The sequence below is a fragment of the Cucurbita pepo genome, chromosome LG09 (genome assembly GCF_002806865.2).
Source record: "Cucurbita pepo subsp. pepo cultivar mu-cu-16 chromosome LG09, ASM280686v2, whole genome shotgun sequence".
NCBI lineage: Eukaryota > Viridiplantae > Streptophyta > Magnoliopsida > Cucurbitales > Cucurbitaceae > Cucurbita > Cucurbita pepo.
This window is the reverse complement of record NC_036646.1, coordinates 3,130,369-3,146,913: the sequence shown is the minus strand read 5'-3', so window position 1 is coordinate 3,146,913 and position 16,545 is coordinate 3,130,369. Positions and strand designations below refer to the sequence as shown.

Below are 16,545 nucleotides of genomic sequence, written 5' to 3'. Positions count from 1 at the left end.
GCTTGAAGAGTGGAGTAGGTCGAGTTTGAACGAATTTCTATAAAACTTGTGTATTATATTTTATAACTCTTTCCTATTTAATTTCAAGATTATTATATTAATTTATTGCATGTTCTAAGTTTTTTTTAGTTCTAAAATTAAGCCGACTTAAATAATTTTATTATTGAAATTCTATTTACATACGGATCCAACTTTAACTATGTGGTTGTGGGTTCAATCCCCACATACAGCATATTTGATAGTTTTATTTTTTTTAAGCGAATGAATAATGTTTCGCATTTTATGTTAATCGTCGAATGTTCTATAATTCAATCATCAATCTAGTTACTCAATCCCGAGCACAATTCGATTGAAACAAAAAATGTACGCTATAATTCAATTATCAATTTAGCTAGTCCAACTCGAACATGACTCGATTGAAACAAAAAATATACTCTCGACCCAGTGATACAATTCAACTCACAATCTAGTTAGTCAAACTCGATAACATTAAATCTCCATGTATTGAACAAGCCATTTTAGCTCAGTGGTAGAGTGTGTGGCTTTTAACCATGTGGTCGTGGGTTTGATCCCCTAAGATGGTGTTCTAGGGATAGTTTTGTTTTTCTCTTACCGTTAAAAGTGTTGAATATGTGATACAATTCAACTATCAATCTAGTTAGTCAAACTCGAGAACACTAAAATTTTAATTTAACAAACAAGCCATCTTAGCTCAGTGGTAGAGCGCGTGGCTTTTAACCACGTGGTCGTGGGTTCGATCCCCACAGATGGCGTTGTAACTAGAGTTTTGTTTTTCTCTTAACGCCAAAGTGTTGAATATGTGATACAATTCAACTATCAACCTAGTTAGTCAAACCTGAGAACAGTAAAATTTTAATTTAATAAACAAGCCATCTTAGCTCAGTGGTAGAGTGCGTGGCTTTTTAACCACGTGGTCGTGGGTTCAATCCCCACAGATGGCGTAAAGTTTCAAATTTTACATTAATAAGAACATCCATACTATCTGTTGTTGATCATATAGAAAGCCCTAGTTTTTTTTATATTATTATTATAATCTATTATTTGGAATCTTATCATCCACGTGGCGCGATCTAAACGAATCCTCAAAAACCCACCATACATTCGCCCACAGAGGATATTTGGAACCTTATGATCCACGTGGCGCGATCTAAACGAATCCTAAAATATCGCCATAATCGAGACGACGGCGTCGGTGCAATAATAAAAAGTCAAAATAGATAGCTCTGAAGTTTCTCTCAGCTTCGTTCGCTTCTCTTTCCTCTCATTTCGTTTCCACCGATGAGAAAATGAGCTCGAAATGCGACGGCACTACTACTCCTGTCAACGTCATCGGAATTCTTCTCCGATTGGAGTCTTACCGGAACTGTAACTCCGACCAGAATTCCCGGATTCTTAGGGATTTCGTCACTCGCGAAGTCAATGCTTTCCTCTGGTTCTCTGTCATCGCCATCACTGCGGTCCTGATCAACAAGGTTGTTGCGCTCTTCAGATTGTGGTCCAAGGCGAAGCTACTCCCTGGACCTCCTTGTCCGTCTTTCTACGGCCACTCCGAGGTGATTTCGCGCCGGAATCTCACTGGTGAGTTGTTGATTGGATGTGATTTGTGCGTTTTTGCTTGGTTTGGTTCTGGAGGATGTGAATTTTATTGAGGAGGGTGGAGGAAGTTGAGTTTTAATTGATTTTTTTAGGCTGCTATAATTTTAATAGGATTTAGTAAAATTGAGCCTGATTCCTATTTGAGATGTACTTTGATGCTGATTGGCAATCAAAGACTCATGTGTTCGAATTCAAAGAAATTGGTAGTAAGGATGTGAATTACGTTGTTTATTGTTCGTTTTTTTTAAAAAAAAAATAATAATAATAAGAAATGAAATTCAGTTGATGAGATGAAATTTACAAATGCTTTCATAGAACAACAAAAATAGCGCGTCTTAATGAGAGGATATGGTAGATACGGGGAGTAATAACAAAAATCCTTAGGAGCTAGTTCGCTCCGAATTAAACCAAAAAAACCTTCTAATTGCTTTTGAACGGAGTCAGCAAAAGAGGGAGAATAAACTACGATAGGTTATCCATGGAGTAATATCGTTGTAATTGAATTTCTGAAGTATTGGAGAGTAATAACAAAAATCCTTAGTAGCTAGTTCGCTCCGAATTAAACCAAAAAGCCTTCTAATCGCTTTCGAACGGAGCCAGCAAAAGAGGGAGAATAAACTACGACAGGTTATCCATTGTTGTAATCGAATTTCTGAAGTAACTACCGAGTTCAGAATTTACCAAATGTAATGACAATTAAGGAAGTAAGATCAGTCACTTCACTCTTGGACATTAAAGACAATACCAATTCGGTTGTAGAGTGATGGCTTTCTAGTTTGGATTCATCAAATCATTGATAATTTAGCCCTCTTGACAGAACCCAAAGGATCAGATTCACTTTCAACGGATACTTTCCTTTCCAAACTGCTTCAATCAAAGATTTTGAGTGATTGCCATTCTGCTGGTACAAACTTAGTAAGGGTTGATTTACAAGTGTGTCCACCAGATGAATCCTACGAGGAGTGAAGATTGTAACCTGTTTCTAATTGCTTATATTAGTTATTAAACTTTTGCTTTTCTACTTGCCCCCTCATAAATCTGATATACCAAAAGGGTGTGGTATCTACACATATTTTCCGTAGCAATTACGTAAATCTTCTGTCCTGCAGATCTGTTATATGACTCTCATAAACAATATGGACCAATCGTCAAGCTATGGTTGGGTCCCATGCAGCTTTTAGTGTCTGTAAAGGAGCCAGCTCTTATCAAAGAAATTCTGCTAAAGGCCGAGGATAAATTGCCTTTGACAGGAAGGGTATTCAGATTTGCATTTGGGCGTTCAAGTCTCTTTGCATCCTCTTTTGAGAAGGTAGGAAATCTTGTATTTTTCCCTCTTGTATTTTATCAAGTTTCTTGCAAGGCCATAAATGTGATGGTATATAACTGAGATTTTTGTGGGAGCAGAAAAAGGTGGTTGCTATCATTCAATCATTTGATTAGTACAAAACATTTGTAAAGACTGAGTCACTTATTCGTTTAAGCTGAGTAAAAATTTTCTGCTTTACTTTACTTTTTTCTCTGTGTTCGAAGTATGAATTACAAACCCATCAACAGGACTCCTGTAGTAATATGGTCTTTGAGTTTTTTTTTCTTTCTGTATAATTGAGTCCTAGTTTCATATTCTGTCAAGAGGAGCTGCTGTAGGTAGCCATGTGATAGTTCAGGGAGCCTTGAACATATTAAGGTGGAATGAACTTTCTTCATGTTTTCTTTATCAAGTAATGTTCACGTGGCAATGTTACCGACTAGAATTGTCTTGGACTCTTACTGCGTGTTTGAGTATCTTATTCTTTGTCTTGAGTACAGGTGCAAAACAGAAGACAGTTGTTAGCAGAAAAGTTAAATCAAATATCATTTCGGAGAGATAATGTTGTTCCTGCAAAGGCTGTGGATTGTTCTGTGGGGAGGGTACAAGATCTTATGATCGAAGAAAGCATAGATTGTAATAAGGTTTCTCAACATTTAGCTTTTACATTGTTGGGGTGCACACTTTTTGGTGATGCCTTTTTGGGCTGGTCTAAGGCAACCATCTATGAGGAACTTCTGATGATGATTGCAAAAGATGCCAGTTTTTGGGCCTCTTACAAAGTTACTCCTTTCTGGAAACAAGGATTCTGGCGGTACCAGCGGTTGTGTGTGAAGTTGAAATGCCTAACACAAGATATTGTTCAGCAATATAGAAAAAGTTGCAAGCCCTTCTCTCACTGTCATAGTCAAAACCTTCATAATGAAATCAAAAGCACTGGTGTGGAGGTTGCATTTGATATACCATCCTGTCCTGCTGCTGAGATGCGTAATAATGGTTTCTTTTATGGTCTGAATGATCATGCTAATCCTAATGAAGAACCATATGGAAATATTATGGGTGTGATGTTTCATGGATGCCTGACTACCGCAAGTTTGATTGCTTCCATTTTGGAAAGGCTTTCATCAAATCCTGAAATACAGGAAAAGGTAAATTGTCTTTTGTTTTTGTCTTTCTCTTTTAGTAAAAACCTAGTAACCATTTTTATTAAGGATGAAAGACTACAACGCTGAGCTATATGAAAGGCAACTAGCGAGAGCCACAGAAATTACTAGCAAAGGCTTCAATAGTTAAGAATTAAAACTGAGAAACATTTTGAATAAGAAAAACTTGAAGGGAGGAAACATTGACGTGAGTCTCACTCCAAAATTTCTTCTTATAAAACTCTTCAGCACCCAAATCAACCCTTTGTACCTATCAACAAGCCTAAACATCTACAAAATGACCAAACTTCCCACACACTTGCTTATAAAGAATGTAGCCCTAAGGAGAAGACTTAGGGATAAAGTCTATGGTGTTCATTGTCTTAAGTGCTACCAAACTGACCGAAGAAGAATATAACCTTCTTCGGTGTTGATCTTTCCACATTCCAGGCAAGAAAGGTTTGGTGGAAGAAGTAAGATGAGTGAAAATTATATGAAAACACGTTAGAATATTCAAGAGCAGAAACTGTCTTTCTTGTGATTTGAGGTTACCACAAACCACAAAACTCTTGATGATGGAAAGTATGGAGCCAAATTTTCCACTTCCATACCAGATAAAGTTATGCTGAAGTGAAAATAAATGGAGTCAAACCACCCATGGCAATGGGATGGGGCCTATAGCTCAAAGGATTAGAGCATGTGGCTACAAACCATGATGTTGGGAGGTTTGAATCCTCAAAGATTATAGCGATGGTGGAGATGAGGCTTAAAAGGTTCCTTCCAAAACAAATAATGGAGCCATCCTCAATTGAAACACTTCAGGATAAATACAATTGAGTAGATTAAGAATACATCAAAACAAATGGCTGCCTTTCCTAAAGTTTATTGTGCTAGTGATATCTCGATCCTAGTTTACCATTAAGAATGGTAGAGAAGTTGGAGGAAACTAGGAATCCGCAGTTCCATTTTCTCCACATAATACCTAATTGTTATCTTTCAAGATATGCATCTAAAAGATCTCGATCCACTACATTATAAGTATTTTCTAAATTAGCTTGAATACAGCATCTTTCTTCATATTCTTCCATTTACCTACCACTTCATGTAAATTTAGAATCAATAATTTTTCTTGCCCCATAAATACTGCTTGATATTGTGAAATTGTTCTATCAATTGAACTATGAACCTTTTTTCTGCATTAATGGTTGTTGAAACAATGACCTTGATTTAAGAGATATTTGTGTAATTCCTTTAAATAAGGAAAATATTACCTAATATTTAGGGATTGATTCTAGGGATTTACTTATATGTATTATTACCTAGTATTTAGGGATTTAGCTAGATTTTACTTTACATGGTATCTAGGAATATTTTTTGAGTCTTCTTGTATTATAAAAGGAACATGTATATCTTTGAAAATAAGAATTGTGAGCAAGATAGTTTATACTTGCAACATGATATCAGAGCCTTTTTATTCTAGAAAATTTGATTAGAACCAAAACCCTGATTCAATCGGTGAAGCCTAATCATCCATTGCGATCAATTTTCATTTGGAGCCTTCATAGTTGTTGTCGCTGTGACCAATTTTTATTCATATTGTGAAGAAAAAAAAAAAAAAAAAAAAAAAAAGAAGAAGAAAAAACCTGCCTCTGATTTGGATATTCTTCTAAAGGGCTGTAATAATTCATCTTCATACAGATTAACTCAGAATTAAACTCAGCACGAAAGGGCTCAGTGAAAGATAACCAGAAAAATGTTGATAACATGCCACTTCTGTTGGCAACAATATATGAATCTGCCCGTCTTCTGCCAGCTGGCCCTCTGTTACAGAGATGTTCACTTAAACAAGGTATCTCACTTCTTTTATAGTTTTATTATAGCTTCCTAGAGATTGAGTATGGTTGGAACATCTGCAGCTGCTTTATTTGAAGTAGAAGCACATTGGTCCTTTTTTTATCTTTTGATTGAACAACTAGGATGAGGTGCCAAGGAATTGATTTTCATCTCGATGCCTTGATCAAAATCAACATCTACCTCAGTCTAAGCTATCTCTGTGCGTTTTATCTTTTTATGTCTGCGGCATCCTCTCACGACTAGATGCTTAAAATTCTATTAATGTTTTTATACTGCTTGGTATTCTACCATCTTTCAGAACCACAAAACATATGGCTGGTTCTTTCTAACCTTTTCTTCCTAGATGTTATGGCGCTTAATCAACTATCATATTAGGTTTACCTTTGAGATATTGAGTTGCAAATATATGTACAAATTGTTTCATTTTTAGTAATGAATTTCTCGATAAAACCTACTAAGAAATTTATAAATAATCATATGCTTGGGAAATATAGGGATGGTGGACCTAATTTATACTCAATTCTAGCTGCCGCCTACTTATAATATTCACATTATATGAGTTCTTATTTTATTTTATTTTTTGTTAATATTATGGTTTCAGTTGCTTTTTTGTAAAATTGTCAGGATTGCATAGCCTTTATCTCCTGCATACATATGCTTGCATCTTAAATCTACTTCTCCTTTTCACATCTTTCTTTTCATCGAAGTAAACTGCCCAACTTTAAATGTAGCGAACGACTTTGGAATAGTCGAAATTGTTATGGCAGTTGTCTATTTTCTCACCACGACTGTAAATTGTCGAGAACTTAGCACATATGGCTTAAAAGATCCAGCACTTGCAATAAAGTACTTATTAAATAGTTAAATGCTTGGAAATTGTGATGGTTAATTATATGATTGTGTTGTGGATGCATTTCAGCTTCATGATCCATAAAGTTTAAGCTCTTGTACCATACTATTAAACCCTGGGAATGTTTTCGACTTTGTTGGTATATATCTACCAAGTATTGTTGTTTACTCCTGATCTTCATTGCTTTTCACTGCATGTTTAGTCACCACCTCTGTCTTTTTCTGCTACATCCAGAGTTGGTCCTTCATTGCTTTTCACTGCATGTTTAGTCACCACCCGTCTTTTTCTGCTGTATCCAGATTTGGTCCTGAAGACTGGTATAACTATACCAGCCGGAACACTAGTTGTTGTACCTGTGAAATTGGTACAGATGGATAATACAAGTTGGGGAAGCAATGTCAATGAGTTCAATCCATACCGTTTTTTATCGAAGGCTTGTAATGGGACTGATACAACTCAGCGAACATCACTTGCTGGTATGTTACTTCATGCTTAAAGGCTTATCCTAGCATAATCTACTTAATAATTCAGTGTTTGGTTTTGCTTAGCTCCTTCCTCTGGTCCTCTTCAAAGTGTGAAACTCGTCTTAAATGCTTATCCTAGCATAATCTACTTAATAATTCAGTGTTCGGTTTTGCTTAGCTCCTTCCTCTGGTCCTCTTCAAAGTGTGAAACTCGTCTTTTCACTTGAAAGAGGTCTTATGATATTCTATGTATTACTATTCCTCCATTACAGATATATTAAAAATTCAACTTTGAGGTGGTACGGATATATTCTCCGTCTTTTCAGTTTCGTGAGAATTGNTTTTTTTTTTTTTTTTTTTTTTTTTTTTTTTTAGTAATAGGACTCATGACTGACAGGGGACCAGCCTCATTTTTTGGGCCCCTACATGAACTACGATGAGGGTCAGTTATTTCCTATTCTCTCCCTTTTTCCCGACCTTTTCACTCAACAGTAGAGGTTGTAATATGAAGTTTTTGTCTTCATCTTTTTGTTTATTGTTTTTTGGGAACACAGTTCTAATTTTTTATTTTTTTCTTGAATTTTGGCCAACAAGTTCTCTTGGGATTGGGTACTTTGTCCATCCGGATGCATTATTTTTCTTCATGTTTAACCGTATAATGTTCTCTCTTAAGAAAGAAGCATACAGAACAGTGCAATTTCGAATTTTGATGAAGTTATCTGGTGCATGCCTGAAATGGTCTAGACTACGTGTTGATGTGCTATTTCTTTTTGTCACAATTGAAATCTCGTGCTGCAGGTGAAAATGCTGAGGATCAAGGTGAGAGTTCATTTGTTTTGAATGATCCAACTGGCAAAATTGAATTTCTTCCCTTTGGCTTTGGTGCACGTGCCTGCGTTGGTCAGAAATTTATTATACAGGGAGTGGCAACGTTATTTGCCTCTTTGCTTGCAAACTACGAGGTTGGTTGGTTAGTTTTTCTATACGCATACGTCTTTATAGGTTCTATGTGCACCATATTTCCAGAACTAACAAGGTCATCTTGATTGGTGATAATTATAATCAGCTCAACCACTAGTTCTTAGAGATGCATTTCCTTATATTTCTAGATAATGTTGGTGACTTGACCTCATTGATAGTGCTTTTCATCACTCTGTCTGCTAGCATATAGTGAGTTAAAACATGACATCGCGAAATATTAAATTTGCTCATGAAACATTCTGACTTTCCATGCCTGTAGGCTGCACCAGCATTTGCACCCAGTTATCCAACTTATTCCTGCATGCTGAAAATACATAAATGAACTATTATAGTAAACAGTAATGAGGCAATTGTCTTGCTCAACATGGGGTTTGTTTGGAATGTTTCAGTTGAAACACTTTTTAAAAAAAAAACACTTTCAACAAAAAATGTTATTGTATCTTAAATTTTTCTAAAGATTTTTAAATAACGAACTTGTTTGGTTCCACTATGATTATATTAATTATAACTTTGTTTTTATTTTTTATTACATATTTTACTGATTCACGGTTAGCCACTTCAAAGTATTATTAACTTTTCTAATGGCACTTATAGAGAAATCGATTTTGTTATAAAAGAAACATTTTCTTCACAACTTATTCCAAACACGCTAATATACTAATACACATGCTATGCACTCTTTGGTTCTTAAGAATTAAGGAAAAATAGATTGATTTTGTTCCAGTAAGTGTATTCTTCTGCCTGTAGTTGTCTTTTGTTTGGTAAATTCATGAATCCGTACTCTCTTCTAGTACGTTTTAGAATTCGTTTGATGATCGAATTCACCTTAATCTAACACTTTAAGCTTTTTTAAGGGTCAGTGGTGATTCAATATTACTTTTTTTGGACTAAATCAGGCCTTTTCTTCTCCTTGGTGCACTCTCTACAACAATTTTTTTTAGTTAGTCTTTTTCGTATCGTTTCCAATTATGAACCTTTTTCTAATCCACTTGGCGGGTTGGGGATACCTCATCTCCGTTTTTCTAATGAATTTGGTTCGTTTCTTTTTTTTTTTTTTTTGGTTAAAAAATAGTGTTTTTTTCTGGAAGGTCAGGAAAAATGGAAGGGGAAACATGAAATTGAATTGTTTTTATTTTATACTGTGGCCTTCAATGTAGTTGATGATGCCTCGGCTCTTGACTAATATGATAAAATGCCATTTCTAGCAGTCATTGAATGAATTCATTGATTATTCTTATATTTTCATTACACATTTGTAGATAAAACTTCAGTCAGAATCTAAGAATGGCTCGAAGCTGTCAACAAACCCCTCTGCATCTCAGACCCTTCCGAATTCGAAGATAGTCTTCATAAAGAGGAACATCTGAAGAACAAGTAGCACAAAGCTCACACATCCGTAGGAAGGATGGATGTATGTAATTCAGGTCAATTTACTATACTTTATCTGCAAGTAGTTTTTATGGGGAAGTTCTGCATCTTTTTCCCCGGACCCATCGGCTGTCGAATGGGAGGTTGAGACGCATGCTTTTTCCCTCCCTTTGGTCATAATAGCTCGAGTGCTGCTTTTTCGCTGTTTTATCACCCGTTTTTGAAGCACTCGAGTTCTATTATTCTACGGGGCCTTATACTTCTCCATCTTTAGAATTCTCAACTGTGTCCAAGTGTCTAGAGTAGTGTTCATGTTTCTTCTTTTTTTTTTCTCTATCCATAAAGGGAGAGTTTCTCATGTAGTGTAATGTGTACTAAACAATACTGGACTTGAAGAAAGAAAAACTTCGTTTATGTTCTTGTTCTTCTGTAACAGTTCCATTCATTCTTTGACATCACTGTTGAGGAGGAATGTTACTGCAATATTTTGCTGGCTTTAGCTAGGTTTCCATTATTTTAGATTGGATGCCCTTTTAGTAGTTTGAAAGAGTCGGGTCGGGTTTCTTGTACGTCCCCTCAATGCAAGTTTGGTTTCCTAAATAGACTCTGGCAGCACGCCCAGAGTTTGACCTTCTCCGATCCTAGCAGGTGGTGTAAATGGATCACACCAGGAGGGGAGGGGATTTTAAGAGGGGTTTGAATTGCATTTTTTCTTAAACTCTCTCCTCTTTGCTTTCATGACTGAAAATAGGTTCTCTTTTTGTGCTGCATTTTATTGTGTTATCATTTTGACTTTTATATAGCTTGTATCGTCCTTCTATAGGACTCGTAAATAGATAGGCGATGCAGCCAATATTGGCTGGCTGTTTGTGGCGGGGTACTGGTCACTTTGCGGGTCTATTTTGTATCTGTTGTCCAGAAAAGAGGACTCGATGATTATTCGTTCACTGGAACCCTCCGTCAAATTTTGGTAGATAGAGGGGATCCCATAGAAACGTCTTTCAAGTAATGGAGCAGATTGGATAACTCTATGATTATTCGTTCGTCGGAATCCTCTCAAAATTTTGGTGGATTGAGGGATTCCATAAAAACGTCTTTCGAGGAATGGGGCAGATCGGGTAACAAAAATGGATTTTTGTATTTCCCCAAAAATTTGTATTCCCAAAATGGTAGAAGATAAAAAGGTTTTGCAATCGGTTCACGATAAGGCAAGGAAATTCTTCTTTTGCCCACGCTTTGTTGTCGGAGGAATTTGAACCTCTAATCTATTGGTCAATGTTATATCCGCTAACATTCGCACTTGGGGCTGCACTTGGAAGAAGTAGAAAAAGGAACTATCGGGAAGTCGACTACATAGGTAGGGGGCGTGTTGACATGCTTTACTTTTGGTTCGCTAGCTGAGCCATAAAGACTTCTTCATTCAACGGGTTGAATTGGACTTCTTAATTCAACAGATTGAATTCTCAAGGAAAGACTCAACGAAAGATTAATGAGAGTGAACTCCTTCCCATAGTCTTTATATAGTCTTTCTCGTACACCTGTAGAGCTGCTCATCAAAAAAGGTTTTCCAAGTCGTGTTGCTTGATCCTTACGATAGAACTGTAAAGGAGAATGAATCTTGTTGAGTTGGGTCTTGTATTGTCTTTCGAACCTCTAATCTATTGGTCAATGATTTTTATAACTTACCGTTTTAAGTTCAAAGTTTAAAGTAAATTGTAATATAACCTCAAAAATTGTAATTTCGTTAAAATATCATTTTATTTTATTTTCTATAATTTCAAATGTTTACCTTTAGTCTTTTTATTTTATAATAAAATTTTAACTTTTTATATTATTAGCTTATACATATAATATGTAAAGTTTGAAAAGTTTGAAAATATGTGTATATTTTGTTTTTTATTTGAAAATGTTATTATTATCTAATTAATTTTAATAAAAATACTAACTTCAAATTAAATAGTAGAAATTAATTTTAAATTTTAATAAAATTTAGTGACTACGCATTTTAAACTTTAAAGTATAAAATAAAATCTAATGGACCAAAATGAAAATAGTATTTTAATTAAAATAAAATATCACTTGCAATAAAAAAAAAAAAAAAAAAAATTACCATTTTAATTATTTGGAATTCGAAAAGGAAAAATTAAAATGTTGGGTAAAGTTATCAAAGGGAATTGAATTCTTTCCCCGAAAATTAAGTGCTTAAACGAAACGCACCGTTTTGTGGAGCACTTACAGTTCGCTTCATTGGCACGTATCCAGATTCTGACAATCGTGGCGCCAATTTTCACAAAAATCGAAAGAACAAATGAAGCGATAGTGATCTGTTCTTCTCTGTGATCAAGAAAGGATTCTTCGATTCAACGCTGTTATTGTTCTCTTCGATCGTTCTTGCAGGATTCGCATTTGCTCAATTTTGTTCAGAACAAGACGATCTGCTGCTCATGGCGTCCACTCTTGGAGGCGTGCACGATTCTCAAGGAGCTTCCAACTCCGCTGATGTGGATGAAATTGCTCGTTTCGCCGTCGACGAACACAACAAGAAAGAGGTAAAGAGATTCTCTCTATCTGTCTGTCGAAATGAATTTGTTTCGTACTCGGTTGGAGTGGTATTTTATTGTTCCGTTTTTTTTCTTTTTTCTTTTTTGTTCATCTCGCGCTTCGTTGGTTCTCGTTGATGTCTGTGTCGTTGGTTCCTGATCTTGTTATAGTTGTGTTGTGCTATGGATTTCTCTGTATTAGGCAGCGTTTACTTCGCGATGNGGTATTCACTTAATTTTGTTAGGTATAGGTGCTTTTCTTCTAGTATTCAAAGCTCTTTATTTTGGGGGCGTATATGATACCTGGGCTCCGGGGGGGGGAGATGTAAGAAAAATTACCAACTTGACCCTTAGCCCAAGTGTTATATTTGGTTATTTACTAAAATCTCCTTTTGGGGGAGAAGGATGGATTGTTAGTGTGGACGATTTGGAAGATATAGTTGGGGGGCATGTATGGTTAGGTCCCATTTGTATACTTGGTGGAATTTGGTATATCTTAACTAAATNTGGCGGATTTTGTATTGATGTTGCTTGCATTTTGATGCGATCGGTTTCTGTCGGAGTCGGCGATTAGTATCACGATGTGGCAAACCGGAACTACGTGATTCTATCTTTCTTCCGTTTGTTTAATTGAATTGAATCTATTGATTGTGGTAATATTCTTATTTCTTCTAGGTACTGGATTGCCTATGGGTTGTAGGCTTGCGCAATGGATGTGGGTAATTAATTTCTCTGTAGCTTGGCCATAAAATTTGAATTCATGATTAAAAGTTTGGAAAGCTGAACAAATTTATGGCTGCAACTAATTAGGAGCGATATTCAACTTAAGAAAAATCTTGCCATTAGATGATGACTGGTAATGTGGTCTGATGCCGAGCTTTAACTATGTCAGCTAATGGTCCTTCCGTTTTGATGTCAGCTAATGGTCCTTCCGTTTTGATTATAATCAGTGGACTGATNAATGAATTCCAATTTGTTGACTATTACTTATTAAATCTGGCTCTAGAATCTGGTTTGATCTTGTAGTCCAAATAATCCCATACCATGACGTATCTACAATAGTAGTCATTAGTGAAACAAAAATACTTGTACAAACCAGAAAAGTAACTCCATTCCCAACGGTCCAAAGATTCAAATCTTTGGAATATTCTGAACCCTTCATGAACATCACAGCAAATATGATTAAAACATTTATAGCTCCCACGTAAATAAGGAGTTGCGCGGCAGCTACAAACTGGGCGTTTGCTAAAATATAGAATAAGGATATAGAAACAAGAACCAGTCCCAACGAAAAAGCAGAATAAATGGAGTTATTAAATAATAGTACTCCCATACTTCCTAAAATAAGACCTGATCCCAACAAGACTACAAGAAAATCATGTATCGGTCCAGGCAAATCCATTATATGTAGTAAAAAAAGAGATAAAAAAATCTAAATGTTTTTCATGACCTTATTGATCTGACCAGGAAAAAAAATGGATAATCAATTCCTAATTAAATCTTATGGGGTGTGAATGAATGTAGGTACAGTTATTGTATTAATCTTAGTCTTGATCACACATGTAGATGTCTTCGTTAGAAGTACTATGTGTGAGATCCCTCATCGGTTGGAGAGGAGAACAAAACATTTTTTATAAGGGCGTGGAAATCTCTCCTTAGTGGACGCATTTTAAAACCTTGGCTATGACAATATCTACTAGCGGTGGGCTTGGGCTGTTGCGAATGGTATTAGAGCCAGGCATCGGACGGTGTGCTAGTGAGGATGTTGAGCACCGAAGCAGGGTAGACATCAGCTGGTGTGCCAGTGAGGATGTTGGGTCCCAAGGGGGGTGGACATCAGATAGTGTGCCAGTGAGGATACTGGGCCCTCAAGGGAGGTGGATTGTGAGATCCCACATCGGTTGGAGAGGGGAACGAAACATTCCTTATAAGGGAGTGGAAACCTCTCCCTAGTAGACGCATTTTAAAACCTTGAGGGAAAGCCCAAAGAGGACAGTATTTGCTAGTGGTGGACTTGGGCTGTTACAACTATGTTTCTTCCTTTCTCACGGGGAAATTATGTCAAGTATTTGTATAATGATTTCATTGAAGTATTTAGGTAGACACTTTATTTCAGTTATTTATTTATTTTTCCAAAACTAACTAAGAAGCATGTTATTGCTGTTGTTTAATATTGAAAGGTCCTGTTGTTCCCATGTCCTCATTTCATGGAACTGTAATGACACCTTAAACTACTTTATAATATAATTATCTTCATATTCCTTTGCAGAATGCACTTCTTGAGCTTGTGAGAGTGGTGAAGGCGCAGGAGCAGGTGGTAGCTGGTACAATGCACCACCTTACTCTTGAGGTCGTTGATGCTGGTAAAAAGAAGCTCTATGAAGCCAAGGTCTGGGTGAAGTCATGGATGAATTTTAAAGAACTTCAAGATTTCAAGCATGCAGGCGATGTCCCTTCAATTACTCATTCTGATCTTGGCGCTAAGAAAGGTGACCGACATTCTTTAACTCGTGCAGTGTTGTTTTAATTATAATTTAAATATATATAACTTCGAATATACAACCGATGTCAAACGCAATGTGCGGAAGTTGTGGACTCAATATTTTTCTTGCATAGGAGGTGGTTTTTGGTTGAAGTCATTCATGACTTCTTCTTGCAGGTTGATAAAATCTGAAGTTGTGATTTTGTATCTTTTCTAGTTTACGAAGGGTTGTAATTCTTGCATATGATTTCTTCATGTGAACAAACCTGCATCAATCACTATTTAATTTGCTCCGTGTGATTTTGCGGTAATGATAGTAGCTCTATTAGCTAACATGAGCGGGAAAGCCCAAAAAGGACAATATATGCTAGCGGTGGGCTTGGACTGTTACAGCTCATCTGGCATAAAACATGTACCATCGACCCAAAAGGTCAAAGGTTTGTATCGTTCATCCTACATATTTTTGTACTAAAAAAACGTTAGTAGCTCTGATACAAAGCATGAGCCATACATTAGCATTTGTACGTTTAGCATTCTTGTATGTTTGTATAGTATTCTTATAAAGCATAAAAGCAAGAAATCCTTGCACTGATTTGACAGATAATATCACTGTTATCTTTTCCATGCTATTGACCCTGGTTAGAAATCAGGTGATCATCCCCAGGGATGGCGAGAAGTGCCACCACACGATCCTCACGTTCAGGATGCAGCACAGCATGCTGTTCGGACCATCCAGCAGAGATCTAATTCCCTACTCCCCTATGAATTGCTGGAAATCATACATGCAAAGGCAGAGGTAAGTGCATTATGATTCTTTCATGTATTATATCCTTCTTTTGATTGTGGAATTGGAACTTTATCATCTTGATTTTATATTTTAGACGTGAATGACTGACCATGAAGGTACATTCATCTCTAAAGGCATCAAGGCTGAATTTTCATATGACTCACTTTTTAACGATTCGCTGCGTTTTCACCCATTTGTTTTTAAGCTTTGATGATGATATCATTTTGGTTAGCATAACATGAAAAAAAGGTAGGTGGTTTGTTGGTTAGAGGATTAGAAAATATCGATTTCGTGAACTCCTAGACGTTCATTCATATCCATTTGTGCACTTTATGAAAATTTTCTTTAGTTGAAGATGCAACATTATAAACCACAAATCGGATTAAATTTGTTTCTATGCTAATGGAGACTTCACGATGCTACGAAAACAGGTGATCGAAGAGGCTGCAAAGTTCGATTTGCTCCTAAAGCTGAAGAGAGGGAGTAAAGAAGAGAAGTTCAAAGTGGAAGTTCACAAGAACAATGAAGGTAACTTCCTTCTGAATCAGATGGTGCAAGATCAATCTTAGACAAGCTCCGAATGCGCAATAAAAAGAAACAATCGCTATCGAAACTTGAACTCGTCTTCTTACTTGAATTTTACACCTATGTCTTGAGAACTTGTGGATCTGTGATTTACTTTTGTTCTGGTTTGGTTAATTCGTGCTTGGATTGTTCAAGTGAACGGGTTACAGGAATTCGGGTTCGTGTATCGTGAGTCTTGGATTTGTATGTATTATGTATGTATTATGTATGATGGGTCCTTCCAGTTTAATATGTATCAACTTTATAAGGAAACCTCAAAAGGCGACTTAATAGGTCCTTCCAGTTTCAAATAGGTTTCAGAAGTTTTAGAGAGTTTCGAATCCACTTCTAAGCAAAGGGTCCAAAGGACACATAGCAGGATTTGGCCCGAACTGTTTGGCAGATTTCCACGTTATTACAGTGAAGGTCAAAGTCGTATTGAACTTTCCAGAGATCGAGTTATGGTATGCAGATTTAAGCATAGTCTAGGATTTTAACTGCATGCTTTTAGAAAAGCCAGTAAATTTGTATTTGGTAGAAATATTTTTTAAAATATTGTTTTTTTTTAGTTTAAATATTTGTTTTGTGGG

At 36.3% G+C, this 16,545-nt stretch overlaps 2 protein-coding genes and 3 non-coding genes across 5 annotated transcripts; all 5 read left to right on the top strand.

Annotated features, from left to right (window-relative positions):
- Window positions 1-512: 512 nt before the first annotated feature.
- TRNAK-UUU lies at window positions 513-584 on the top strand. The gene has a single exon. It is a non-coding gene; the product is annotated as a tRNA-Lys (tRNA).
- Window positions 585-701: 117 nt separating this feature from the next.
- On the top strand, window positions 702-773 carry TRNAK-UUU. Its single transcript has one exon. It is a non-coding gene; the product is annotated as a tRNA-Lys (tRNA).
- A 116-nt stretch (window positions 774-889) lies between these two features.
- Window positions 890-962, top strand: TRNAK-UUU. The gene has a single exon. It is a non-coding gene; the product is annotated as a tRNA-Lys (tRNA).
- Window positions 963-1,229: 267 nt separating this feature from the next.
- LOC111801823 (cytochrome P450 714C3-like) lies at window positions 1,230-10,002 on the top strand. The gene is made up of 7 exons (XM_023685997.1): window positions 1,230-1,599; window positions 2,727-2,926; window positions 3,424-4,071; window positions 5,764-5,914; window positions 7,069-7,245; window positions 8,032-8,195; window positions 9,474-10,002. Exons 1-7 carry the CDS (start codon window positions 1,308-1,310, stop codon window positions 9,579-9,581), a joined length of 1,740 nt encoding a protein of 579 aa, XP_023541765.1. The 5' UTR covers window positions 1,230-1,307; the 3' UTR covers window positions 9,582-10,002.
- Window positions 10,003-11,898: 1,896 nt separating this feature from the next.
- On the top strand, window positions 11,899-16,230 carry LOC111802430 (cysteine proteinase inhibitor 12-like). The gene is made up of 4 exons (XM_023686782.1): window positions 11,899-12,131; window positions 14,392-14,611; window positions 15,255-15,400; window positions 15,823-16,230. Exons 1-4 carry the CDS (start codon window positions 12,027-12,029, stop codon window positions 15,958-15,960), a joined length of 609 nt encoding a protein of 202 aa, XP_023542550.1. The 5' UTR covers window positions 11,899-12,026; the 3' UTR covers window positions 15,961-16,230.
- Window positions 16,231-16,545: the final 315 nt, after the last annotated feature.

Coding starts and splice junctions, on each gene's coding strand:
- LOC111801823 (XM_023685997.1), top strand. CDS start 1,308: ATGAGCTCGAAATGCGACGGCACTACTACTCCTGTCAACGTCATCGGA. Junction 1,600..2,726: donor TTCGCGCCGGAATCTCACTG/GTGAGTTGTTGA, acceptor TCTGTCCTGCAG/ATCTGTTATATGACTCTCAT. Junction 5,915..7,068: donor GAGATGTTCACTTAAACAAG/GTATCTCACTTC, acceptor TGCTGTATCCAG/ATTTGGTCCTGAAGACTGGT.
- LOC111802430 (XM_023686782.1), top strand. CDS start 12,027: ATGGCGTCCACTCTTGGAGGCGTGCACGATTCTCAAGGAGCTTCCAAC. Junction 12,132..14,391: donor ACGAACACAACAAGAAAGAG/GTAAAGAGATTC, acceptor ATTCCTTTGCAG/AATGCACTTCTTGAGCTTGT. Junction 14,612..15,254: donor TGATCTTGGCGCTAAGAAAG/GTGACCGACATT, acceptor GTTAGAAATCAG/GTGATCATCCCCAGGGATGG.